This window comes from Bos indicus x Bos taurus, chromosome 17, assembly GCF_003369695.1.
Source record: "Bos indicus x Bos taurus breed Angus x Brahman F1 hybrid chromosome 17, Bos_hybrid_MaternalHap_v2.0, whole genome shotgun sequence".
Lineage (NCBI taxonomy): Eukaryota > Metazoa > Chordata > Mammalia > Artiodactyla > Bovidae > Bos > Bos indicus x Bos taurus.
In genome coordinates this window covers 17,180,872-17,208,866 of record NC_040092.1, presented here as the reverse complement: position 1 = coordinate 17,208,866, position 27,995 = coordinate 17,180,872, and the positions used below count along the sequence as shown (strand labels likewise).

Below are 27,995 nucleotides of genomic sequence, written 5' to 3'. Positions count from 1 at the left end.
GTACACCATGTCGTCATAAATACGCATTGTTCCTATTTTAAGACGTTTTGGTTCTAAAAGCATGAGTACTTCTGTTATTATCTGCAATATTTTTTTGCATGTGGATATTTAAGACCTTTTTAATGGCAGTATATATTTTTAAAACAGACGTAAAAAAATTAACATTCACCCACATGCCCAGAGCGTGTGGAGAAGCAGGTTGGGATGTGTGGGTGAGCAGTAGGCAGCCAGGTGCCTTCCGCGGGCTCTTCGAGGATTGGGACAAGCAGCTTACATCTGCCTAGAATTTGGGGGAAATAAAGTCTGCATTTTAGCTGATGCTCATTCTCAGTGTTGCTGTCCTTGTTAGTTCATAATGGAAACTTCATTTTCAAATTGTCCAGTATCTGGTTGAGTATCTGCTACGTGTAAGATGCCAGGTGACGAGGGGCCCTTGGGGAGGACATGCAAGTTCCTGGTTCCTCCTGAGGTCCCTGGTGTCTGTTGACCTGGTGTTGGGCAGAGACTGTACTGACCAGCCTGAGGCCTCTGGGGACATATGCAGCTGCTCCATGTCTGACTTGGCTAGAGCCTTCTTCTAATTCTGGACTGAAAGCAAACAGAAATTTGGAGGAGGATGGAGATAATTCACATCCTGTAGTTGGCTTCTATAATGCAGTGGTTTGAGAGATTTGTGTGCGTGTGTGCTAAGTTGCTTCAGTCATGTCCGATTCTTTGCGACCATATGGACTATAACCTCCCAGGCTCCTCTGTCCATGGGATTCTCCAGGCAAGAATACTGGAGTAGGTTGCCATGCCGTTCTTTAAGGGATCTTCCTGATGCAGGGATCGAACGCGCATCTCTTAGGTCTCCTGAATTGGCAGGCAGGTTCTTTACCACCAGTGCCACCTGGGAAGCCTTTGAGAAATTTAGTGTTTTTTAAAAGCTTTTAAGAACTTGCCTCTTTCCAGAAAGGGTTTGAGACAACTTGAAAGACACACACACACCCACACATATATATAGATATATAGATAAAATGGGAAATCAGAGCAAAGGACAGAAGGAGAGCTTAGGAAGTGTTGGCATGATTGCAAAGATGGTCAAAATGGATCCCAGCTTCTCCTAGCCGGAGTGGAAAGGATAGTGCCATGAATTCAGGGCAAGGAAAGGACTTGAATGGTAGTGGAGGATCTTGTGGGCGCTAGGCACAGTCTTATCCCCATTTTACAGAGGACAAAACTGAAAGGCAGAGAGTCACTGGGCTGAGACTTGAAACCTGCTGGGGATGAGCCTTAAAGCCTCTGGAATGTCAATTTGTTATCAGGAGGTGGAAGAATTTTGGTTTCTTCAGGTGGAAGACATTTTTTGCTAATGAAACATTTTCTCTAAGGCTGTACTTTATATTCTTCCAGTTTTTTCCCCCCTATGTATATAATAACAAATGTAACAAATACTTTTTCAATCACAAAAAGTTTTAGTGTATCCTGTTTAGGGCATCACTTATCATGGGTAGCTTTCCATGGCAGAATGACTAGATCAAATCCATTTTTTTTTTTAAGATTTCTTTTTTTGGGGTATGTGTACCATTTTTAAAGTCTTTATTGAATTTGCTACAATATTGTTTTGGTTTTTTGGCTCCAAGTCCTGTGGGATCTAAGCTTCCCAACCAGGGATCAAACTTGCGCCTCCTGCACTGGAAGGCGAATTCTTAACCACTGGACCTCTAAGGAAGTCCCATCCATTCATTTTTAATATCTGCATCTTAACCTATTGTTTAGATGTATCATATTTTAGCAGTCTCTTAGTGATGGCTATTTGATTTCCAGGGTTTCTTTTTCCCATATTACAAACAATTCTGCAATGAATCTCTTTATTGACAAACTGTTGCAAATTCCTATGAAGTAAACGGTCAGAAATAGAATTACTGGTTCAAAGGGTATATATTTACATTTAAAAGTTAAAAAAATTTTAAATTGGATAATTGCTTTACAGAATTTTGTGGTTTTCTGTCATACAACAAGATTCAGCCATATGTATGCCCATGTCCCCTCCCTCCCCAGCCTCCCTCCCCATCCCACCCTTCTAGCTTGTCACAGAGCCCTTGTTTGAGAGTTAAATTTTTAACAGAAGTGGTCAGATTACCTTCCAAACTGTTTAAGGAAAAGATTGTATCATGTTTATTGTCTACCTTCTATATTCTGTCTGGTGCTGAGAGGAATGCAGAAAGGTTTGCAGAAAGAGGGTTTGTTGCCCTCCAGGAGTCTCCATCTATGCTGTGCATCTAATCAATCCTAGGGACTGTCTGGGGTGTCGACCTGGGTGGGTGGGTGAGTGGGTGGATTTAATTCAGCTTTTCAAACTTGCCTTGCAAACACTGTGCATGGTGTTTAGGAGGTGTCTTTATTGTATTGATTCTCTTGGGTAACGGCTGTAATTTCCTTAGGGCAGGGACCTCATCCTTCATGAGACTTACAGTGTGTCTCACACATCTTCATAGCTTTGTGAAGACATTGTAATTATAACATGTCAGGCAGTATTCGAGGATCTAATTGAGAACATTTCCTTTTTTTGGGGGGGGGGGGTATGAAGAATGAATAACTTTGGCATTCTGTACAGGTCATGGAATATCAGCCTGGAGGGGATTTGCTGTCACTTTTGAATAGATATGAGGACCAATTAGATGAAAATATGATTCAGTTTTACCTAGCTGAACTGATTTTGGCTGTCCACAGCGTTCATCAGATGGGCTATGTACATCGGTAAGTGAGACTCTGGTAGTCTACTGAGAATTTACCTGTATCACCTAAGACTTCCTAAAATGGAGTGAGTGATTTCAGCATCAAAATAATTCTTCATCCAGTTTTTAGCCAGTCTTCACCAATAATTGGCTTAAGGCAAATTGTGCAAAATGGCAGCTGTTTCTGCTTCCCCATTCAACAATGAAATAGATCTAAAATTGAGTGTTCTTACATTTGCTAGTCAGATCTGTTAATGTGCCTAATAAGAGGAGCTCTTAAGTTCTTTGGATGCTATGGTAGGAAAACCAAATTTAATTTGCACAAGGAAGTGGCCTACCACACAGAAACAGAAGACAATGTAGTCTTCTTACCTCGCTTGTTAGTAATCGACAAATGTGTTCTCCCAAATCCTCAATTGGAAAGTGTTTCTTTACATCTTCACTAAAATGTAAATTTTATGAGCATCTGAGAATGTTGTGGGAATGGAATGCTCGTTAGTCCAGGAACCACAAAATCCTGAATAGAGTTTGGTTTTTTTACCCATTGACTAGCCATATGACCATGAGCAAACCCCTTAGCGTCTTGTGGCCTTAGTTTTCGTAATATGAAATGTGTGTCTTGAGGAGAACTAATCCATCTAATAACAGGTATTTGTTCCCTTTCCTTTTCTGCTTCCCTCCCCCTCCCTCCCTTCCTCCCTCTATTCTTTCTCTTTCTTTTACTTTAATTTGTTTTTTAAAATGCTTATTACATATGTCCATCAGTAGGGAGGTCTGTATGGCAAAACCGTAGACACTAAGATTCTTGGCCGAATCACGATCCTGGGTCTGCAGTTGCTTGATGATTGGCATGGAGAAGACAACACTAATTTATGGCCTTGATTTCCATACAGAGACATCAAGCCCGAGAACATCCTCATTGACCGAACGGGACACATCAAGCTGGTGGATTTTGGATCAGCTGCTAAAATGAACTCAAATAAGATGGTAACAAAATAGAATAAGTTAACTTAATAGAACTTATACTACAAAGTGTTATGAGGTCCTCATAAGTTTGGAAAATATGGGATAAAGTTGAGTGACACTCTGAAGCTTTCATCTGCCAGCTGTGAAATGATTTCTCTGCGGGGTGGGTGGGGATGGGTCACAGAGCTATTTTCCAGACTTACTTGACCTGAGACCCTTTTATGTAAAATACCTGTTAATACTCTACAAAACATTTTAAGGAACATTCTTGTAGTTTGGTTAAAAAAAAGGGGGAAATACTTTGTTTTTCCCTTCATTTTCCTTGCTTATTAATTGTCTTCTGTTACATTCTCTTTTTCATTTTAAATATTTTGATGAAATTTAACCTTATTTATCTCAAATCCTCTACTTCATATGCAGTGCAATGAAAATTAATCACTAGAGCATTTGAACCAAGCATTAAGAACCAAGTGCTCAAAATGTCAATTCTAAGTCCTGGACCTTTGGTAAAAATTAAGCTGTATTCCACATGTTAATTATTATTAAGCTGTATCCCATGTGCTAATAGGAAGGCAAGAGGGTAGCTATTGAGGTCAAGAATGAGAATACTTTAGGAAAAAGATGACAAAGTAAAAGAAAATTAGATTTTAAAAACCTCATCAAGTTGGCACATGCTAAAATGTAAATTTTCAAGTCAACTATGCAAAAAATGCTAAGTCTAAGAGAAAATTGACTTAGATTTTAAGACTCATTTCCCAACTGAATTACTTGGTGACCTGTACAAATCCTTAGGAACTTGGGCTTTTATTCTTTCTACAGAATATACTGATTCTAGTTAAAATGCAGAAATGAAGGGGGGCCTGCTCTTCAAAATACCCCCTGGCTCTGAGAGTTTAGTCCTTATAAAGGGCAGGTGGGTATTATTATATTTGGAAAAGGCTCAAGTTTGTGTTAACTCTTTGCATTCCAGGGTTTCACCTCCCTCTTCTATAGATTTGAGGCCTATTTGACGTAACTTCTTTCAGGTTCAGGCTCTTGGAAAAATAGGCTCTTTATGTTGTGTGAGGTCAGGGTTTTTCAGCCTCAGCATTGGTTGTCCTCCCCTCAGATTATGTGCTTATAATCTCTTCTACTTGATCATTACATTAATAATGAGAGTATCAAAGAATTTTATGTTTTAAAGTGAAAGTGTTAGTTGCTCAGTTGTGTCTGACTCTTTGTGACCCTGTGGACTGTAGCCCACCAGGCTCCTCTCTCCATGGAATTTTCCAGACAAGAGTACTGGAGTGGGTTGCCATTTCCTTCTCTAACAGATCTTCTTGACCCAGGGATTGAACCTGGGTCTTCTGCATTGCAGGTAGATTCTTTACTGTCCGAGCCACCAAAAATTATGTATAATTTGGAAACAGGCATGAAAACTTAGGTGTTGGATTTAGTGGATTAAAGTACAGGAAAAAAAGTTAAATTATACAAAATTCTACCATCTGGGATTCAAAAACCTATGCCTTGCATTAGTGATCTTAATAAATTCAGACATCTAGAAATAAAATGAAGCATGGGTATGTAGTCAGAGCCACACGCATTTTGATCGAGAGAATTCTCTGTGGTGGAGGCTGTCCTGTATATTGTAGGATGTTTAGCTGCATCCCTGGTCTCTACCCGCTAGATGCCAGTAGCCTCCCCTCCAGTTGTGACAACCCAGAGTAACTCCAGACATTGCCCAGTGTTCACTGGGGGACAGAATCACCCTTGGTGGAAAACCTCTGCCATAGATGGAGAAACATCAGAAGGCTTAACAGAGCTGGCAATATGTGTTTGATTAGAAAGCCTACTTGGAGAACTGGATCATGATCCAGAGTCATTGCTTAGAAAACAAATGGGAATAAAGAGTAAGGTCCTGGATTTCCCTGGTGGTCCAGTGGTCAAGAATCCATTTTCCAGTGCAGGGGACACGGCAGTTCCATCCTTGGTGGGGGATATAAGATCCCACATGCTGTGGGGCAATTGAGCTGGTGCACCACAGCAAGAGAAGCCCCTGTGCCACAACTAGAGAAAATAGAGGCCACGTATCACAATGAAGACACAGTACAAACAAGAAAAAAGCAGAGTAAGGTCTCTGCATCTGAAGTTACTCTCTTCAGAGCCCTCGGTGGAGATGGGACTGCTTTTCATTTCCGATTTCTGTTTTCCAGTGCTGCAAACTGCCTTTTTCAGGTCTTCAGATGGTAGCAACATTCCCTTCAGGTGATGAGTCTGCTGCTGCTAAGTTGCTTCAGTCGTGTCCGACTCTGTGTGACCCCATAGACAGCAGCCCACCAGGCTCCCCCATCCCTGGGATTCTCCAGGCAAGAACACTGGAGTGGGTTGCCATTTCCTACTCCAGTGCATGAAAGTGAAAAGTGAAAGGGAAGTTGCTCAGTCGTGTCTGACTCTTGGCGACCCCATGGACTGCAGCCCACCAGGCTTCTCCATCCGTGGGATTTTCCAGGCGAGAGTACTGGAGTGGGGTGCCATCGCCTTTTCCAGGTGATCAGCCTAGGAGCAAATGAACTCAGGTTTATTTGTAGCTCAGTGGTCAAACCCTGATTTTTTTTGGTCAAGGAGATAATGACCCTCAGTTTTACTCACTTGAAAATGCTGTAGCTCCTCTCCTCTTAGAGAATCTTCTCCCCAGAGCTTTGTGCTCTTAGAGCCTGAATGTGTAAAGCAGTTGAGGAGGAATTTTTGGCACTGTTTTAAGTGCAAAGGCCTTTTTGTTATAAACAAGCAGTAATTTGCGGTCTAGATCAAGTCAAGTATAGATATAGAATTAAAACTTTTTTTTGTATTTTTGATCAGTGGTGGTGGGTAAAATATGTTTCCTTTAAATAGGATGTTTTATAGGTCTAAAGTAGGTTTTAAAAGTTTTTTTAGATTAAAAATATACTATATAAAATATAATTTGGAAATTTCCTGGCAGTCCAGTGGTTAGGACTGTGTACTTCCACCGTAGAGGGCTATGAGTTTGATCCCTGGTCAGGGAACTAAGATACTGCATGCCTCATGGCATGCCCCGCTCCCAAATACACACACACACACACACACACACACACTCTCTCTCTGTCTCTCTCTGTCTCTCTCTGTCTCTCTCTCTCTCTCTCTCTCTCTCTCTCTCTCTCACTCACACACTCATTGGAATTATTGTATGTTATCCCAAATCCATTTATCATTTTCCTTGCCACTGCCACATATTGTCTATGTATTTTGGGTACTTGTGAATCTTAGCTCTGTTGAGTTTCTCACCTTCCATTGTCTTTATTTAAGCTTTTTAGTCAGAATGTTGCTTGAGGGTATTTCTGTTAGTGAACACAGGTGGACCATATTGCCTGGAGGTTTGGGTGTTGAGCAGAGATGTCACCCACTTCCCCTTATTAGAATCTCAGAGAATGGCAGATAGCTAACAGTTCCTACCTGTCTCAGTCCTCATGAAAACAATTGTAAGGAGATTATAAGTAAAGAGCATTATAGCATGTTAAGTGATAATCACTACCATTTAGCAGTTGGAAACCCATAGGAGATAACCCTTTTTGAGATTTATGGAGTAGTGAAAAGATTTTATTACTTTTCCATGAGAAGGACAACATAGTGAGAATATTTCCTCCCCTGCTTCTGCAGGTGTGTATCTGTGCCCTGGGCAGCTAGAGGAGGAAAGTTAAGTTCAAACAGTTTTCTGTATAAGCATGTTCAGAGAAGGGGATTGGGAGGAAGAAGATGGGTTTTCTTACCTTCCTCTCTGTCTGCTTTTTGCTTGTTAAAGAATCTGCTAGTTTTGTAATCTAAAACAGTCTGCTGGGTTAATCTCTCTCCTTTTCTTCCCTCTCCTTCCCCTTGCCTCCCTTTCTTCCCCCTCTATCTCTCCAAAATATGACAGACTTTTCTGTCTCCTGGTCATCTGATTATTGCCTGCTCCTGAACTTGTATACTTTCTTCCCTGTCAATACAGGGAAAATCAAAGTTCAGTAAAACTGGGATCTTGTTAGATGATGTACTGCAGGCAGGCTGGGCTCCTAGTACATGGTCCCACCTTTAACTTCTCACCCAGATTGGCTGGGTGTGAATTGCCACCAGAGAAGAGTGAAAGGATCTTGCAAAATCCCTATCAGGAATTGTGAGATTACATGTTGAATAGGTTTAATGTACTTGGAGGTCAGTAACAAATGGAAACTTAGTGGTCCTTGAAATTGAAAGTTTCTCAGTCATGCCTGACTCTTTTTGACCCCATGAACTATACAGTCCTCAGAATTCTCCAGTCCAGGATTCTGGAGTGGGTAGCCTTTCCCTTCTCCAGGGGATCTTCCCAACCCAGATATTGAACCTGGGTCTCTCACATTGTAGGCGGATTCTTTACTAGCTGAGCCACAAGGGAAGCCCAAGAATAATGGAGTGGGTAGCCTATCCCTTCTCCAGGGGATTTTCTGACCCAGGAATGAAACCAGGGTTTCCTGCATTGCAAGTGGATTCTTTACCAACTGAGCTATTAGGGAAGCCCAAGTAATTGTCATTATAAGTCTTTGTTAATAGTAATTACTGTAGTAGGAGTAGTACAGAAAAAAAGCTAGGGAATATTTTTCTTAAAATTTTGGAAACTTGCAAAATTATTGGACATAAAATGTATACAGTCACTTACCTGTTATGGAGCAGAAATCAGTTGCAGAGTTATCTGGCTCTCTGATAAGTCTTTGTTTGAAAATGAGGAATTCACAGTTTATACCTCTTGCTGGGTCATGCTGATAAACATGACCCGGTCAACTTTCTTTCAACTCTGGTTGTGAACAAGTGACCAAGCCCTGGGAGCTGTAAGCAAGGAGAACTGGATATTCCCAAACAATCCAATGTGATGATAAAATAAACCCTGATATGTAGAAATGATTAATATTTGAGGATTGTGTTTTAATGGTTCTGCAGAATAACCAGGCATAAAGGGTAAGCATGTAATCAACGATACAGTGAAATTACCACTACCTAGTCAAACCAGGATGTTACAGTTTTCTTTCTCTTGTTTTTATGTATTTTTTATAGTACTTTAAAAAATATTATTTATTTCCAGTTCAGTCACTCAGTCATATCTGACTCTTTGTGACCCTGTGGACTACAGCATGCCAGGCCTCCCTGTCCATCACCAACTCTCGGAGTTTACTCAAACTCATGTCCATCGAGTTGGTGATGCCATCCAACCATCTCATCCTCTGTCGTCCCCTTCTCCACCCACCTTCAGTCTTTCCCAGCATCAGGTGCTTTTCAAATGAGTCAGTTCTTCGCATCAGATGCCAAAGTATTGGAGTTTCAGCTTCAGCATCCGTCTTTCCAATGAATATTCAGGACTGATTTCCTTTAGGATGGACTGGTTGGATCTCCTTTCAGTCCAAGGGACTCTCAAAAGTCTTCTCCAACACCGCAGTTCAAAAGCATCAATTCTTCAGTGCTCAGCTTTCTTTATAGTCCAACTCTCACATCCATACATGACTACTGGAAAAACCATAGCTTTGACTGGACGGACCTTTGGCAAAGTAATGATCTGCTTTTTAATATGTTGTCTAAGTTGGTCATAGCTTTCTTCCAAGGAGTAAGTGTCTTTTAATTTCCTGGCTGCAGTCACCATCTGCAGTGATTTTGGAGCCTCAATAAATGAAGTCTGTCACTGTTTCCACTGTTTCCCTGTCTATTTGCCATGAAGTGATGGGACCAGATGCCATGATCTTAGTTTTGTGAATGTTGAGTTTTAAGCCAACTTTTTCACTCTCCTCTTTCACTTTCATCAAGAGGCTCTTTAGTTCTTCTTGCTTTCTGCCATAAGGGTGGTGTCATCTGCGTATCTGAGGTTATTGATATTTCTCCCGGCAATCTTGATTCCAACTTGTGCTTCACCCAGCCCGGCATTTCGCATGATGTACTCTGCATATAAGTTAAATAAGCAGGGTGACAATATACAGCCTTGACATACTGTTTTCCCGATTTGGCACCAGTCTGTTGTTCCATGTCCAGTTCTAACTGTTGCATCCTGACCTGCATACAGGTTTCTCAAGAGGCAGGTCAGGTGGTCTGGTATTCCCATCTCTTTCAGAATTTTCCACAGTTTATTGTGATCCACACAGTCAAAGGCTTTGGCGTAGTCAACAAAGCAGAAATAGATGTTTTTCTGGAACTCTCTTGCTTTTTCGATGATCCAGTGGATGTTGGCAATTTGATCTCTGGCTCCTCTGCCTTTTCTAAATCCAGCTTGAATATCTGGAAGTTCACGGTTCACATATTGCTGAAGCCTGGCTTGGAGAATTTTGAGCATTACTTTACTAGCATGTGAGATGAGTGCAATTGTGCGGTAGTTTGAGCATTCTTTGGCATTGCCTTTCTTTGGGATTGGAATGAAAACTGACCTTTTCTAGTCCTGTGGCCACTGCTGAGTTTTCCAAATTTGCTGGCATATTGAGTGCAGCACTTTCACAACATCATCTTTGAGGATTTGAAAGAGCTCAACTGGAATTCCATCAGCCTCCACTAGCTTTGTTGGTAGAGATGCTTCCTAAGGCCCACTTGACTTCACATTCCAGGATGTCTGGCTTTAGGTCAGTGATCACACCATCGTGATTATCTGGGTTGTGAAGATCTTTTTTGTACAGTTCTTCTGTGTATTCTTGCCACCTCTTCTTAATATCTTCTGCTTCTGTTAGGTCCCTACCATTTCTGTCCTTTATTGAGCCCATCTTTGCATGAAATATTTCCTTGGTATCTAATTTTCTTGAAGAGATCTCTAGTCTTTCCCATTCTGTTGTTTTCCTCTATTTCTTTGCATTGATCGCTAAGGAAGGCTTTCTTATCTCTCCTTGATATTCTTTGGAACTCTGCATTCAAATGGGTATACCTTTCATTTTCTCCTTTGCTTTTCGCTTCCTTTATTTTCACAGCTATTTGTAAGGCCTCCCCAGACAGCCATTTTACTTTTTTGCATTTGTTTTTCTTGGGGATGGTCTTGATTTCTGCCTCCTGTACAATGTCATGAACCTCTGTCCATAGTTCATCAGGCACTCTGTCTATCAGATCTAGTCCCTTAAATCTATTTCTCACTTCTACTGTATAGTCATAAGGGATTTGATTTAGGTCATACCTGAATGGTCTAGTGGTTTTCCCTACTTTCTTCAATTTAAGTCTGAATTTGGCAATAAGGAGTTCATGAACTGAGCCACAGTCAGCTCCTGGTCTTGTTTCTGCTGACTGTATAGAGCTTCTCCATCTTTGGCTGCAAAGAATATAATCAATCTGATTTTGGTGTTGACCATCTGGTGATGTGCATGTATAGTCTTCTCTTGTGTTGTTGGAAGAGGTTGTTTGCTATGACCAGTGCGTTCTCTTGGCAGAACTCTGCCTTTCCCCTGCTTCATTCTGTACTCCAAGTCCAAATTTGCCTGTTACTCCAGGTATTTCTTGACTTCCTACTTTGGCATTCCAGTCCCCTGTAATGAAAATGACATCTTTTTTGGATGTTCGTTCTAGAAGGTCTTGTAGGTCTTCATAGAACTGTTCAACTTCAGCTTCTTCAGCGTTACTGGTTGGGGCATAGACTTGGAATACTGTGATATTGAATGGTTTGCCTTGGAAATGAACAGAGATCATTCTGTTACACACACATTAAAAGACAGAAGTCTTGACTCAGGCTTCCTGACATCAAGGTTGCCTTTTGACTGAAGCTACTTACAGTTCCTCAAGCTTAAGTTGTCCTGTCTTAGACCAAATGTTTTCTCCTTTCTCCTCACTTTGGTCTGTCAGCACAGGCCTGTGAGTTTCTTGGGTCGTGTGACCATTTAGTTTTCCCAAGTATGTGTTTGTAATGGAAGTGCTATTGCCCAATGGCTGACTGGTTCAAGAACAACAATATCACACTGTTCTCTGGGTTTAGGGTTTGAAACAAACCTGTGGTGGGCCTGAGGGAAGGGGTGAAAAGAGAGAGAGTAGGAAGAATGAATTTGTTTTCTTTAACAATGGGTCTTTGGGAATGGGCAGGATTAAAGTTTCAGGCTGGAAGAGCTTGGGGCTTCATCACTGGTTAAAGGAGATTCCTAACATTTTCTCTAAACATTGACTTCCTCTCAATCTCTAGTCACATCAAAGCAAAGCAAATTGATTTTCTTGATACAAAGCCCAGCCTTAAAGATGTGTGGTCACACCTATAGAATCTCTTAGCTCAAATAGGGGCACTGAATACCCTTTAATGGGGGGAGAGTTCTTTTGTACCTTGTAACTACTGATATGAGAGGATCCTTTTTAGATATAGGGTTATTGGGCAGCTGGTCAACATAGTATGTGATCAGTATCAGGCCCTCTCGTTCAACAGGGAAGAAGGTTAGAGAGGTGATCTTTCAACTTCAGATTTCGTGGCTCAATAAAACTTCAAGACAATTTTGAAGACCCAAAGGTTGCCAGCTTACTAGGTTGCCTAGGAAGGAGTGGGAGTGAGAGATAGAAAACATACCTTTTCATCAGCATCATTTCAAGAAACAAAGGATGTTTAAACAATAAACCAGTCAGAAGGACAAATTCTCAGAAATAAGGACAGCTCCTTAAATGGAATGTGTTTAGCTTTATAAAGAGACAAAGCTACATTGCCCTGATATTTCTTTGTCAAGGTCATGTGCTTGAGTGCCATAGGATTGGAGGGCTCCGTGTTTCTGAACAGTGGGGAGAGAATCAGAGGAGTAGGAGTTGGGAGTGAGGAAAATGAACTCATTAATAACATTTGACCTCTGGTGGAAGTTATTTATCGTATATTGCCTTGTGGGTGGGCCGAATAGGAATATTGATTCCAAATATTTGAACTTGAGATAGAACACATGTTATGATATTGTATTGCCAGCTAGCTGCCAGTTTTCCAGTACAGGGTAGATTGATCTTTTAGATTCATCTTTAGATGTTATTATCATTTTACTGTTTCCCTAAGTAAGAGAAGTTGTGTTGTATCAATAAGAAGTATCAGGAAAGGCATCTTCCTTTCCAGGTATGTACCCAACTCTCATTTGTGTAATCAAACAGTGTATATCATCAGCAACCCTGGCCCCTTTGCCTTTGGATTACATTATGTGCTTTTTTTTTTTTTTTAAGTGAGTGACTCATTTGCATTTCCTGATGCTGTGCCACTTGACAGAAGGTTCAAGTGCCTGGGAGAATAGTAATCAGAGGCAAATCAGCTTATGTCTGAATTGTGGCTGCTGGCAATCTATTTGAGGATAATTGAAAATTTGCTGTGTTCATTTTATTTGTGGGTTTCCAGGTAAATGCCAAACTCCCGGTTGGTACTCCAGATTACATGGCCCCTGAAGTGTTGACTGTGATGAATGGGGATGGAAAAGGTGCCTATAGCCTAGACTGTGATTGGTGGTCAGTGGGAGTTATTGCTTATGAGATGGTTTATGGAAGATGCCCATTCACTGAAGGAACCTCAGCCAAAACCTTCAATAACATCATGAATTTCCAGGTAAAGAGCCCTTATTAGATTCTGAGGTAATATTGAGAAATGTCATTTTAAAATGGTGTGAATGAACATTTATAATGTAAACCAGAAGTTCCGGATAATAACAATAGGAAATACTTTATATAGCACTTACTCTGTGCCAAAAGAAATTCTAAATGCTTTGTTAATTGTATTATATTGACTCTCAGGTGCCAGTAATTTTAAGTCTATGTCATCATTTTAGGTATCATTAAAAAGGAAAAACTGCTGCCAATTAATGTAGGATATTTTATTGATTATAAAATGTTTTGATTACAGTGATGTTAAATGTGAGTAAAATGGGGGTCATAGGATTTATGAAATATAGTTCATTAATTTGGCTAATCCTCAAGCAATCCTGTGAGGTAGATGCTATTATTGTTATTATTTTCATTTTACAGATGAGGAAACCAAAGCACAGAGTGGTTAAATAACTTGCCCAAAATAGCACAGGCAGTCTAGCTTTGAAATAGATGCTCTTGGTATGCTATACTGTTTGTTAGTGCCACCAGCTGTCAAATATGGTTAAAATTCAGAGACATGGATAGAAATACTAATAAACACATAAAGTAGAATTAAAGCTATCGTATAGAAACTATATTTGTCATTATATTAGCCTGTTTTTTAAGGATATGACAAATATCTATGTTTTAGTTTCAACAAAAAGGAAAAAGAGAGTTTATTTCACAGATTTTTGTGTATCATCCAATTTCTTCCAGGGATGCTTAGTACATATTTTTCTATATAAAATATACTTTTTGTATCCTTAATACATACATATATTTCTTGCTATTCTTGTGTCTCCTCCTGAGTTAAAATTTCCCCCGAGATGACGTTTAAGTCTCACCTGTTTCCTTCATTTCCATCCATTCATTCAGTAATGAGTAACTCGCCCTTGGCACTGTTAGGTACCAAGTTTGCAGTGATGGGCAAGGAGAAAGGCACTCTTGGCCTTCTTTCTCCATTATCACATGGAAATCAAAATACAGTGTGTATGTGCAAAAGCAGAGTACAGGGGGAGCACGCAGAGGAAGTGATGGAGTGGAAGAGGGAGGTGGGAGGTAGGGAGGGAAGGAGGGGCACGGATTGGGGTAGGCCTTCTGAGCATAGAGAACAGAGTGATTTGTTCAGGCAGCTTTAAACAGTATATCATTGTTGGATGGCAAAGAGTGAGGTGGGGAGTGTAGCTAGGTGAGACAGAAGAGGGTACAGAGATCAAGTCATGAAGGGTATTGAACCCTTGCAAGGGAGCTAGGCCTATTGATGTGAAGAGAACATTTTCTTTGGGAACATGCCTTTAGTCCAAAGTTAAGAGGACATAAAACTTCCTTCTTAAAAAAAAAAAAAAAAAGAAACTTGAATATATGAGAACTACTTTTTTGTTTTATTTATTTGAGAACTACTTTTTTAACTTTGAGATACAAGAAGCTGATTTGCTAAGGGAATATTTCATTAAAAATTTTTTTTTTTTGAAATAGCGGTTCTTGAAGTTTCCAGATGACCCCAAAGTTAGCAGTGAATTGCTTGATCTAATCCAGAGTTTGTTGTGTGGCCAGAAAGAGAGACTGAAGTTTGAGGGCCTTTGCTGTCATCCTTTCTTCTCCAAAATTGACTGGATTAACATTCGTAACTGTAAGTAGAATTGTGTGCTTTCAGTTCTGGTGTTGGGATTAAGAAACACTTAAGAGTGATCTGAAATTATTCTGCCTCCCAGAAGCTGGTATAAATCATATAAGTAAAGGTTTTAATTATCTATAGGAATGGAAAGGGGTAATGATGTAGCTGTCTTGAGTAATATTTCTACTTTAACATCATTTGCGCAGAACTGGATCATTAATCAAACTCTGTTTATGTGGCCTTTGGAGTATTATCCCTCAGTACATTAGAGGTACAGATTGATGGAATCTGAAGGTTGTCACTTGGTTTGACAGAATTTCTTCCCAGAGGAAGAGTGGACCTGGCTATTTTGTTCACAAGATTAGGCAAAAGACTCGGAGATTAGGCAGAGTGCCAGCATTGCTCTGCTAATGGCCAAGCCTGCCCTAAAGCCATAAATGCCTTGCTGTGTTTGCTTGTTTCCCTCTAAAATGTTTGTCTTTGCTCACAAGCGTGTATGATGCATATGCACAGTGGATTCATTCATACATCACTTTGTTATCAATTAGTGCAAACTGAATTCATTAAAACAAAGACCTGATTTATTATCTACAAGTCCAAAATACTTGATGTTTTACAAGTTGGTCTTTTTTTTTTCAACCTTTTTATGCTTGGATGTGTTGATTGAATGCGATCTATAATCCGACTCAGTGATTAGCACAGATCAGAGCCTGTAGGAAAGCCATTGGCCTGGTTCAGTGTCTGATTTTTGGTGATGAGGGGAGGCAGGGAAATAGAATCCATTTCTAGGTGTCAAAACCAGGCTTCTAGTTGGAGCTGGGTTGTAACTGTAACCTTCTGAACCTTCGGCTGAAATATAGGAGTTGGGTTAAGAGCCATTATTGTCCAGTTGAAAGCCATTTCGATGGTTTCTCTAACCCTCTGCGAAAATATCTAAGTAGGCCATATTTCTGTAAATCTCTCGTGGCAACTTTTTTTTCTCTTCTGGTAGCCACGTTACTATATTTTTCAAGTCTTTTAGGCATCAACCCCCAAATCTCCACGATTCAGGGCTTTTAATCGGCAGTATATTTTCAGTGCAGTCTTTCTTTTTTGCTTTTGGAAAGATTTGATACAGTTGTTTCTTGTTGCCACCCAAATACTTAATCTTTTCTTGCCTTACCTTTTTTATCTCCGATCTTAAATAAGCAGCTCATTTTCTTATTCTTGTCTTTGCCAGTGGTCTTCACCCAAGTAAGTCAGCAAATGGTGATTGATTACCCAGGTAACTTTATTTTGTATTCTGGTAAACCTTGCTGATGTTTTGGTATTGTATTAGAATTCCCATATTTTGTTCTAGTCTTTTCTTCTCAGGCTGTTTATAGGTTTTAGGCTTGTTGGGCTTCTGAGGCTAAGTACCGTTCTGTAAAGTACACAGTGCCCGGAGAGGATATGTGTTGGCCCCTGCTGTGGGGCCCCTGCTGTGCATCACAAAGTCTGTCTCGTGGGAAGTCATGGTTGTCGTTGGGATGAGATGATTCTGGGATAGGTCACTGTACACTTAACCATCTTAGCACTTGTTGCCTCCTCTTCACGTGAGAAGACTCACTGTGTCTTCTGTGACTCTGCTTAATATTTCCATATCCTAATAAATATCTGCTTAGTTTTTCCTCATCTTTAACATGTTTCTCACTTTCCCATAAAGAGTTCATATGAGAGAATTCTCACCCAGCTGAATCCTGATTCTTTTTTTAAATATATTTTTAAAAATAAAAATTGTATATATGTGAGACAGACAATGTAAAAATTTGATTTACATCCGCACAGTGGAATGGTTACTACAGTCAAGCTAGTTATTAACACATTCATCTGCTCACAGTTTGCTCGCTCCTTTCCTGCCTCCCTCTTCCTCTTCTTTCCTGTCTTCCTTCTGTCTCTCTCTCTCCCTTCCTTTCGTGAGAACATCTAAAATCTACTCTGTTAACAAAGTTTCAGTATTCAATACAGTATTCTTAAGTATGGTCATCACACTGTATTAATACATTAGGTCTCTGGGACTTGTTCATCCTACATTACTCCAACTTTGTACATGTTCTCATTTCCCCCAACTCGCCACTTCTGGTGACTGTTTTTCTACTCTGTGCTTCTGTGTATTCAACTTTTTTAGATTCCATGTATGAGTAAGATCATGTAGTCGTTTTCTTTTTGTGCCTGTCATAGTTCCCTTTGCATCATGACTTCCAGGTTCATCCATGTTTTTGAAAATGGCAGGATTTCCTTCTTTTTATTTTTAAAGGCTGAGTAATATTCCTTCACACCTATTTAAATATCCATTTGTCCATTGATGGACACTTAGGTTATTCCCGTTATCTTGGCTACTGTGGATAATGCTGCCATGAATGTGAGAGCACAGATAGCTCTTTGAGGTGCTGATTTTATTTTCTTCTGTATACCCAGAAGAGGGATTCCTGGATCACAAAGAATTTCTATTTTTAATTTTTTTTGAGCATCCTTTATACTGTTTCCATAGTGGCTGCACCAATTTATCTTCCTACCAACAGTGTTCATGGAGTCCCTTTTCTGCACATCTCCACCAATGCTGATTACCTCTTATCTTTTTGATGATAGCCAGTCTAACAGGCATGAAGTGATAGCTCGTTGGTGGTTCTGATTTGCCTTTCCCGGATGATTAGTGGTACTGAGCACCTTTTCATACACCTGTTGGTTATTGCTATATGTCTTCTTCAGAGAAATGTATTTTCATGTCCTTTGCCCTGAATCCTGATTCTAAAATTCTGACAGAAACTCTTGATGGTTTTTATTTTCTAACCCCCAGCATAGTGGTTCTGAAGAGTCATAAAACACATTTGCCTTAAAGGAACTTCGAGTAATTTTAACAGCCCTATTACTTTGGAATAATATCACATTTATAGAAAAATTGCAAAGATAGTAGAGTTCCCACATAGCCTTCTTCCAGTTTCCCCTAATGATAACATCCTACATAACAACGTCACATTTGTCAAAATAAGATTATACGATTAATTAAACTTCAGACTTACTCCAGTTTCACCAGCTTCCTCACTCATGCCCCTTTTTCTGTTCCAGAAATCCATCCAGGGCACTATATTGCAATTAGAGTGCTTGTGGCTGATGGCACTTATCCCGGCTGAGGCACTTAATGTAGCTCGGCCAGTGAGTGGGATCTCCATGCCCTCTGAGGATTGATAGGGCCTTTTCCTGGTAGTTCTCAGGCACCCCTGACTATGCAGAGAGCTGTGGTATTAATTGCAGTGTCTCCTAGCAGATTTTCCTGTTTTTCACCAACCTTCGATCCTTGTGTATTTGTAATCAGCTGAGGGTTTGTGATTGAAAACATTGCTGGACTGCATGACATTTGAGCTATTTCCTAACTAGGTAGTTCTAATACAAATTATGCCTTTGTCCAGTCCCATTTTTCATAAACACACATTGAGTGACTCTCATCAACCAAAGCACTTGAAGTCATTAGGTTTCCTGAGTTCCTGGTTGCTGCTCAAATGCTTTGTGGTTCCAGGCTGTTGAATATTTCCACTTTCCACACAGGAGATTGTCCTTTGATGAAAGAAACATTAGCTTTTCTGCTAGTTCACCCTCAATTCCTCTTTTTCGTATTATAACCAAGGAAAGGAAGTAATGCTTAACACAGCAGGTAATAATCTTCTAAAACTCATTATCTTAAGAGGTGGTCCAGGCAGGATATATAAATGCAGTTTAAGAAGGATCTGGGCAAATGGATGAGTGACAGAATTGGGAGTGGTTACCGGGAGAAACTAGGCCAGGCCTTGGCTTTGACCCCTGAGGTCAGATCGAGCAGTTAGTCTTTTGGAGCATTTAGGTCCTACCCCTTGGAGTTGCTGTGGGCACCAATGTGCGAACCAAGACTCTGACCTAGTTCTGGGATGTTTGTTCTCCTGGCAAGTCAAGAGCGCTCTGCCACACTCACGGGCCACTGTGCATCTGCTGCCCTGATGTGTCACTCCCTGCCTCACGTGATCAGATGTAAAGTTGAGTTTTTAGCTACTGCTTCTTATTTCAAGGCTGCTTTCCAAGTTTCAGTATTGGGCTTCTTAAGTATCCTAGTTGCCCTGGGCTGTGCAATTCCAGTGAAGTTTCATATATTGGGCAGGAGTCTGATTGTGCCCTCTGCCTGATTTTCTGGGCTTCCGGAAGGCTGAAGCCAATCAGTCCCCCTCTGTCATGCCTTTGGGGTTATGCCTACCTTTCCCAACATCAGGCACCTGCTCCGTCAATGGCAGAGTTGTACTGTCCAGTGTGCCCTTCTACTCACATCTTTTTAATATCTTCCCTCAGAGACATAGTGATGTAAATAGAACCAGCACACTTGCACCTTTCATCCAAATCCACCACGACTCAACAGTGAGAAATGCATAATGAGAGTGTTGACTCTGGATCGTTTCCTAGAACCTCTATAGCTAATGCTCTAGATAACTTGTTTTTGTCTGTTGATTATGACACAGGCTTCTTCTTTTGAGTCATCTTCATTTTACTCTTCTCAGAAAGGCACAGTTCTTGTAGAATTACTTTTGAGTTTCCAGGTTCTTAGCATTTGTCACACAAGTACATTTCATTTCCATCCAGTAGTGACTCAGTGGTGGTCCAATGCTGATCAGCCCTGAGATAGTCCCCTGACAAAGAGGTCTCCTTCGTTGTTGATCATTATTCACTACCTGGCCCCTAATGGCCATTGCAAAGTTGGAGGTGTACAATCCTTTGATTACTCCATAAGCCTAAGGGATAAGGCCTTTGGTTTAAAGGAAAAGGATTCTAAAGCTTCCTATCCTTGGGTAGGAAATTCTTAAATGTTTTTGTGTATAGAAATCAGCATCATGAGACTTCACTGGGTATTTTACTCCAGTCCTGTAATCTGATAGGAAATACTGGTTAAGTAGCAACTGTTCTGTGCCAACTACCAAGTATTTAAGTATATATTACACTATGTTACTTCAAAACAGTTCAAAGAAAAGGATTATTGTACCCATTCTACAGATATGGACACAGTGGTAACTTGTCCCAGGTCATATAGCAAGTGAGAGAGAGGGTCTGGATTCGAGTTGAGGTCTGGGTGATTCTAGAATCCTTTCTACTTTATGCAATACCATGCATGCTCTATGATAGATAGTTATTAATGTTATGGTGATGACAAATAGTACCCCTGTTTAGTCTCTGTGTCTGTTCAAGCACGTTTGGAATTTGTAGTAGTTTTGAATCTACAGGATTCATCATGATATTTGAGTGCTGTGTGCTGTATGTTAGGTGCTGTAGCTCTGTGGATGAACAAATCTGGATACAGCCCTGCCTTCAGTGAACTTACAGTCTAAATTATAGGTCCCTTAAGTAGAGCTGTAGTCCTGTTTAAATTTCCATTCCTCAAAATGGTAGAAAGTTTGGGAATTTCCTGGCAATCCAGTGGTTAGGACTCTGTGCTTTCACTGCTGAGGGCCTGGGTTCAGTCCCTAGTCGGGGAACTAAGATCCTACAAGCTGCATGGCGTGGCCAAAAAAAAAAATGGGTAGAATGCTTTTAATGCTTAGTAGGTCACCCACTGGCTTACTGAACCACATATACTTGATCTTAAACAAAATGTAGACTGTGACCCAGTGACCCCTTGCCTACATAGAGCATCCTGTTCTTTCTGCGAATTTATTACCACCACTGCCCCACCCCTTGCCTCAGATCTAGCCTGGGAAAGGACCATGTTGGATCGATGACCCAGTTCTAAAATTATGATTTGTAGTCTCCAGGTGAATTGAGAGCACTTGATTCATGTTTTCTGTTTATTTGAGGTTATGTGGTTTCTTAGCCTCAGCACTGTTATTTTAGGAATAGATAATTATTTGTTCGGGGACTGTTACGTGAATTGCAGAGTGTTTAGCAGCACCCCTGGGGTTTACCCGTAGATTCCAGTAGCTCTCTGCGTCTTGTGATAACCCAACACGTCTCCAGACATTTGCCCAGTGTCCCTTGTTGGGGGGTGGGGGAGCAGTACAACTGCTCCCAGGAGAGAACCATTGTTTTAGAAGAATTGGTCAGATTGTTACCAGGGGAGAGAATATCACAGTAAATAGAGTCACTCAAGACTGCCATTGCTAACCCGCAGTGGAACTGTAGCCTGGGGTCAGGGGGACCCTGCTGTGTTGAGTGTGGTCCGTGGACCAGTAGCAGCATCATCATCGCCGACATCATCTGGGAGCTTGTTAGAGTTGCAGACACTCAGACTCCCCTCCACCCCAGACCTGCTGAGTCAGAAACTGCACTTCAGTAAGATCCTGAGAAATAAGATTCCTGTGTGTAGCATCTGTGAAGCTCTGCGAGAGGAGAAAATGAGATCTGTCAGCCTTAGTTTCTTGCTCATCTTGGCACAGTGCTCCATGCTTTGTCCTCTGGGCTGAGGGTAAGGGGAGGCAGCTTTTTAGCTAAGAACTTTCCCAGGCAGATGGAACTGCTTGGAAACACAGGATTTTAGGCTCTGCTTTTGAGAAATTTAAAGCTTTTCTTTCAGATGGACTTTATATCTTTCGTATTTTTCAAGATGGTGGTTTAACGTAATCTCTTCCTGCTGATGGCAAATAGATAGTTGTAATAAAGGCATTTGTATACCTTCTATATCCCCCGCCGCTTTCTGCATTACTGTTGTCTTGTATTCACTTTTTTTTCTTATAGTTGGTCTGCATCATATTGTGTTGGTTTCAGGTGTACAGCATAGTGATTCAGTATTTTTGCAGATTGTATTCCATTATAGGTTATTTACAAGATAATGGGCATAACTATTTAGTTTTAAGGATGGATTGTTTCCTTTATCAATACTTTTTAGGTGTGTTTTATAACCCTTTATTGAGCACCTACTATACCTAGGGGCCCTGTAAGGCATGCTAATGCATATTATTGTCCTCCTAAAATTTCTGTGAGGCCGGTACTATATTTGGTCCCACAGTACAGATGAGAATACTGAGGCCTAAAGAGATGAAGCCTCTTGGTAAAGGTCATGGAACTAGTAGTTGGCAGTGACAAGAGTCTAACTAGGGTTTCCCTGGCCCCAGATTCACTTTACTTTTAAAAAATTTACTTGAAAAAATACATGATAAAAAAAAATTCAAGCAACACAAAAGGTTAAACAATTAAAAAAGTCACCTACCCTCTCCATGCCCAGTGCCTCTCTCTAAAGTGAACCATTATTATCAGTTTCTTGTATAACTTTCCAGAATATTCTGTACTAATACAAACAGCAGTATTGTCTGCACTCTTAACTGCATTGTTGTACCGCCTCCTAAGAATTCAGGAATTTTTATTGTCAGGCTGTTTTCCTGCATCGTTGAAAAAAATGAAGAAGAAGGCTTTGTACAATCCCACTGTGCTGATGCTTTGAATTCAAGCTGTCCTGACATTAATTTCTGATGAGCGGTTCTCTCTTCTCAAAAGAACACCCCTTATGATTTTGACATGAATATTTCATTTATTTATTTTTGGTTTTCTGCTTTTAGAATAACATTATGTCAGGAACTTGTATGTTTGTGTGTGTGTGTGTGTGTGTGTGTGTATTTTAAAAGTCTGCTTGTTTGGAGTTTTTTTATCATCTAATCAGGTATTTGGCCAGATTTTGTTTTTGAAGCTAGTTTGTGGAGGACAGTATCTGTGCGTTTCTCCATTCAGTTCAGTTCAGTCACTCAGTCTTGTCCGACTTTGGGACTGCATGAATCACAGCACGCCAGGCCTCCCTGTCCATCACCAACTCCCAGAGTCTACCCAAACCCGTGTCCATTGAGTCGGTGATGCCATCCAGCCATCGCATCCTCTGTCGTCCCCTTCTCCTCCTGCCCCCAGCCCTTCCCAGCATCAGAGTCTTTTCCAGTGAGTCAACTCTTTGCATGAGGTGGCCAAAGTACTGGAGTTTCAGCTTCAACATCAGTCCTTCCAATGAACACCCAGGGCCGATCTCCTTTAGGATGGACTGGTTGGATCTCCTTGCAGTCCAAGGGACTCTCAAGAGTCTTCTCCAACACCACAGTTCAGAAGCATCAATTCTTCGGCGCTCAGCTTTCTTCACCATCCAACTCTCACATCCATACATGACTACTGGAAAAACCATAGCCTTGACTAGACAGACCTTTGTTGGCAAAGTAATGTCTCTGCTTTTGAATATGCTATCTAGGTTGATCATAACTTTCCTTCCAAGGAGTAAGAGTCTTTTAATTTCATGGCTGCAGTCACCATCTGCAGTGATTTTGGAGCCCCCCAAAATAAAGTCTGACACTGTTTCCACTGTTTCCCCATCTATTTGCCATGAAGTGATGGGACCAGATGCCATGATCTTCGTTTTCTGAATGTTGAGCTTTAAGCCAACTTTTTCACTCTCCTCTTTCACTTTTATCAAGAGGCTTTTTAGTTCCTCTTCACTTTCTGCCATAAGGGTGGTGTCATCTGCATATCTGAGGTTATTGATATTTCTCCCGGCAGTCTTGATTCTAGCTTGTGTTTCTTCCAGTCCAGAGTTTCTCATGATGTACTCTGCATATAAGTTAAATAAGCAGGGTGACAATATACAGCCTTGACGTACTCCTTTTCCTATTTGGAACCAGTCTATTGTTCCATGTCCAGTTCTAACTGTTGCTTCCTGACCTGCATACAGGTTTCTCAAGAGGCAGGTCAGATGGTCTAGTATTCCCATCTCTTTCAGAATTTTCCACAGTTTATTGTGATCCACACAGTCAAAGGCTTTGGCGTAGTCAAGAAAGCAGAAATAGATGTTTTTGTGGAACTCTCTTGCTTTTTTGATGATCCAGAGGATTTGGCAATTTGATCTCTGGCTCCTCTGCCTTTTCTAAATCCAGCTTGAACATCTGGAAGTTCACGGTTCACATATTGCTGAAGCCTGGCTTGGAGAATTTTGAGCATTACTTGACTAGCGTGTGAGATGAGTGCAATTGTGCGGTAGTTCGAGCATTCTTTGACATTGCCTTTCTTTGGGATTGGAATGAAAACTGACCTTTTCCAGTCCTGTGGCCACTGCTGAGTTTTCCAAATTTGCTGGCATATTGAGTGCAGCACTTTCACAGCATCATCTTTGAGGATTTGAAAGAGCTCAACTGGAATTCCATCACCTCCAATAGCTTTGTTCATAGTGATGCTTTCTAAGGCCCACTTGACTTCACATTCCAGGATGTCTGACTCTAGGTGAGTGATCACACCATCGTGATTATCTGGGTTATGAAGATCTTTTTTGTATAGTTCTTCTGTGTATTCTTGCCACCTCTTCTTAGTTTCTCCATTAGCCGTGTGTTTCTCCATTATCTTGGTTGGCCTTTAAGTATGTCTCCCTGTTAGATAGCCACCCAGTCACTTAGGGGCTGGAGGAAATGAGGAAGGGGAACTGGGGGTGTTTAGGTGATCATCATGAGAGAGAGAGTAGAAGGGCAAGGGGATGGTATAGTGATGGCAGGAACTCAGCTCCTAGACTAGGAGTATGTGGGCAACACCTGCTAAAACTTCAAAAAGCAGTAACTGAGACACGTGGTCAGTAGCTCTTACAGGTGAGTATTTATATGTCTTGGGGATTTTTTTTTTTTTTTTTTAAGAATAAGCTATTCATAGGAGAAAATAGGCTAAAAAGAGCTAAGTGCAGGGAATTTGCTGATGGTCCAGTGGTTAGTACTCTACTTTCACTGCTGGGTCCTGTGTTTAATCCCTGGTTGAGGAACTAAGATGCTGCAAGCCATTCTTTGTGGCCAAAAAAGAAAAAGCTAAACTCATATGGATTAAGGTTATAGGGTCTCCCCCCTCTAGTTTGAATTTAGAAGCTACCTCTAGAGATATTAAAAATATATATGTAATATTCTACTTTATTTCAAGATAAATCAAGATGGCTTACTTGAGAGATAATTGCAATACTAAACTGATAAAAATAAATGAGAAATCTGGATAAAGGGCATGTCAAAGTAGGGAAATAGAGGCAGGGTTAATGGTAAAAACCAATAAGCTCTGGTTAAATTGCCAGCCAGGGGTGGATTTGGGATCCTTAGCCTCCTAGTGGCCAAAGTAAAATGGAGAATATGGACAGTTGTAAGAGGCTCAGTCCTGTGAGAAAAAAAATCCAGAATAATATGTTCAGAGAAGACTCAGTTTTCTGGTACTGAGTCCTGAGGAGTTTCAAAATGGGGTTCCCCAAAATGAGACCCCTTGTGATGTGGTGGCCCTGGGGATTTCCCTGTGACCACTTCTTACGGCGCCTCTTAGTGTAAGCCAATGCTGCAGTGCTGAATCTCCGTTCAGAAAGTCATTTCTAAATGAGGCAAATTCATGCCTTTCCTGGGAGAAGATGAGAAAAGGGGAATAGATTTGTTAGAGAGCCCATAAATTGGAGTCCTGAACTCTTCATTTCTTACTTGCTTGGAAGATTTTCCAGCAAACATGGAAATGATTTGGCCAAAGATTCAAAATTATATTAAACATCTGAGACTCTATTCATCAGTCAACTTTGCAGTCAGTTCTATGAAGCGTGGCAATTGCATTTACGATCATTTTCCAAGGGCAAAGTTCAGATAGCACTAAAGAGGGCAGTTGGCAGGAGTCAAAAGAGATCAGAGCTGAAGGACACAGAGTAGGAGGTCCAGGTGGCTCGTGATCTCTGAGGGTTTGGAAATGATTTTCAGTGTCTTCACTTCAGAAAAGAAGTATGACCGACTCTTTGATTCCTGGGCATGTCCTTCAAAATTCTGACTAACAAGGATACACACAAAGAACTGATACCCACACAGGAACCAAAATAAAGGAACACATTTGTCTCTTTGCTTCTTCCATAGGGCTGATGGTGGGTGGTGTTTTTCCACCCCCCATAAACTGGAAAGTAGCGGACTTTTCTGGCAAGAATATCTGGTAGAGGGGCTTCTCCTGGCTTAAAATGGGATAATAATAAGCATCAAAAAGACTACAGTGTCTTGAAACACGTCCATTCATGAGTTCATACTGGCAACTGAAAAAAATCTTATTTGTCACTTCTGGCAGTTGCTGAGGCACACCCTGCCCCCCACCCCAACTCTGAATGTTGCTAAGTATAGGGAAAGATGGGCTTCCCAGGTGGCGCAGTGGTGAGGAATCCACCTGCCAGTGCAGGCAAGGGCACCCCACTCCAGTACTCTTGCCTGGAAAATCCCATGGACGGAGGAGCGTGGTAGGCTGCAGTCCATGGGGTCGCTGAGGGTCGGACACGACTGAGAGACTTCACTTTCATTTTCAGTTTCATGCATTGGAGAAGGAAATGGCAACCCACTCCAGTGTTCTTGCCTGGAGAATCCTGGGGACGATGGAGCCTGGTGGGCTGCCGTCTATGGGGTTGCACGGAGTCAGACATGACTGAAGTGACTTAGCAGCAGCAGCAGCAGCAGCCAGTGCAGGAGACGCAAGAGACTCGGCTTTGATCCCTGGGTTGGGAAGATTCCCTGGAGTAGGAAGTGGCAACCCACTCCAGTATTCTTGCCTGGAGAATCCTGTGGACAGAGGAGCCTGGCAGGGTATAGTCCATGAGGTCACAAGGAGTTGGACACCATTGAACAACTGAACACACACTTAGGGAATGAACTTAGCGTTTATCCTGCCTTCCTGTTTGAACTGTATTCCAGAATTACCAAATTGTTGATGTGCTAGTAAATGTAGAAGGAATGATGAACTTAGAAAAACACCATTTTTCAACTCTTAATGACTTAATGATTCTAGGCAAAGATCATCCATGGCTACTGAGACATGAAGTGAAAGATGAGAGAGAAGGTCATGGGGAGGGACGAGGCTGATCTCACTGGACCACGTGGATCATTCTTAACATCACACAAAGAAAGATAAGCAGACATTGGGTGCCCTTTAATGTCATGGGCTAGTAAGTAGACAACACATCCTGGGGAATATTCTCTCCAAGTGAAATTGAGTATGAGTGTGCCTGTGGCCCTGGATTTAACTTCCAGCTTCTAGGAAACGGAAGTCGCTTCCCTGGTGGCTTAGATGGTAATATGCCTGCAATGCTGGAAACCTGGGTTAGATCCTAGGTTGGAATGATTCCCTGGAGAAGGGAATGGCAAACCACTCCAGTATTCTTTCCTGGAGAATTCCATGGACAGAGGAGCCTGGCAGGCTACAGTCCACGGGGTTGCAAAGAGTCAGATATAACTGAGAAGTAACACTTTTTTAGCACTTCCAGGAAAAATGGGCATAGAGAAACATGTTAAATGATGTCACAAGGATACAACCACCAAGTCCAGATTGTGAGATTTCTACAGGGATCTTGTGATTCAGTTTCTTAAACCAATAAATGCCATTAAAGAAAAAAAAGGCCAGTGTTTATAGATTGAGGCATACCAACCAAATCAGTGTCTGAACCTTGGTTGGATATTGATTCAAACAAATCAAATGTAAAGAGATACTTTGCTGCTGCTGCTGCTGCTAAGTTGCTTCAGTTGTGTCTGACTCTGTGCGACCCCATAGACAGCAGCCCACCAGGCTCCCCTGTCCCTGGGATTCTCCAGGCAAGAACACTGGAGTGGGGTGCCATTTCCTTCTCCGAAAGTACTTGCACCCAGTGTACTGGGGACAGTGTACTTTGGGCACAGCTGTAACAAATTGAGCACAAACATAATATTAGATAATGGTAAGGAGTTTCTGTAAATTTTGTTGGATGTGATGAAGGTATTATGGTCATGGTTTTTTAAAGTCTTCACCTGTTAGAGAGTCGTGTTTCTCCCCCTAGGGAACATTTAGCAATGTCTGGAGGCATTTTTGGTTGTCAGAACTTGTGGTGGTATTGGCATCTAGTGAGTAGAGGTCAGAGACACTGCTAAACACCCTATGATCACGTGTCAGTCCCTGCAACAAAGCATTCTCCAATCTCGATGTCAATAGTGCCACAGTTGAGAAACCCTGAGTTAGGGATATTTGCTGCAGTAATTATGGGTGAAATTATTACCAACCAGTGTTCTTGGCCTCCTCAACCAACAGGAATTGATGAAGAGGCCAGATGAGAAATTCAGGCAAGGCTTTAGTGGGGCTCCTGTGGCAGCAGCAGGGAGTGATAACAAGTAGCAGGTTCCCTTGCTTGCTCCCTGAGGGTGATGGGAAACGAGCTGGTTCCTTGTATGGGGTGAGGGAAGGGGTGTGACCAGGGGTCG

The 27,995-nt window shown here is 41.3% G+C and overlaps 1 protein-coding gene across 9 annotated transcripts in view; it reads left to right on the top strand.

Annotated features, from left to right (window-relative positions):
- CIT (citron rho-interacting serine/threonine kinase) overlaps window positions 1-27,995 on the top strand; it is a 175,324-nt gene that overhangs the window by 34,956 nt on the left and 112,373 nt on the right. For 8 of the 9 annotated variants that reach the window (XM_027566756.1, XM_027566755.1, XM_027566754.1 and 5 more), the window contains exons 6-9: window positions 2,597-2,739; window positions 3,611-3,704; window positions 12,979-13,182; window positions 14,676-14,829. In XM_027566756.1, the coding sequence (XP_027422557.1) occupies window positions 2,597-2,739; window positions 3,611-3,704; window positions 12,979-13,182; window positions 14,676-14,829 (595 nt within the window). Of the gene's footprint in view, window positions 1-2,596; window positions 2,740-3,610; window positions 3,705-12,978; window positions 13,183-14,675; window positions 14,830-27,995 lie in introns of those variants that run through there. The other variant, XM_027566757.1, reaches the window with a different exon arrangement.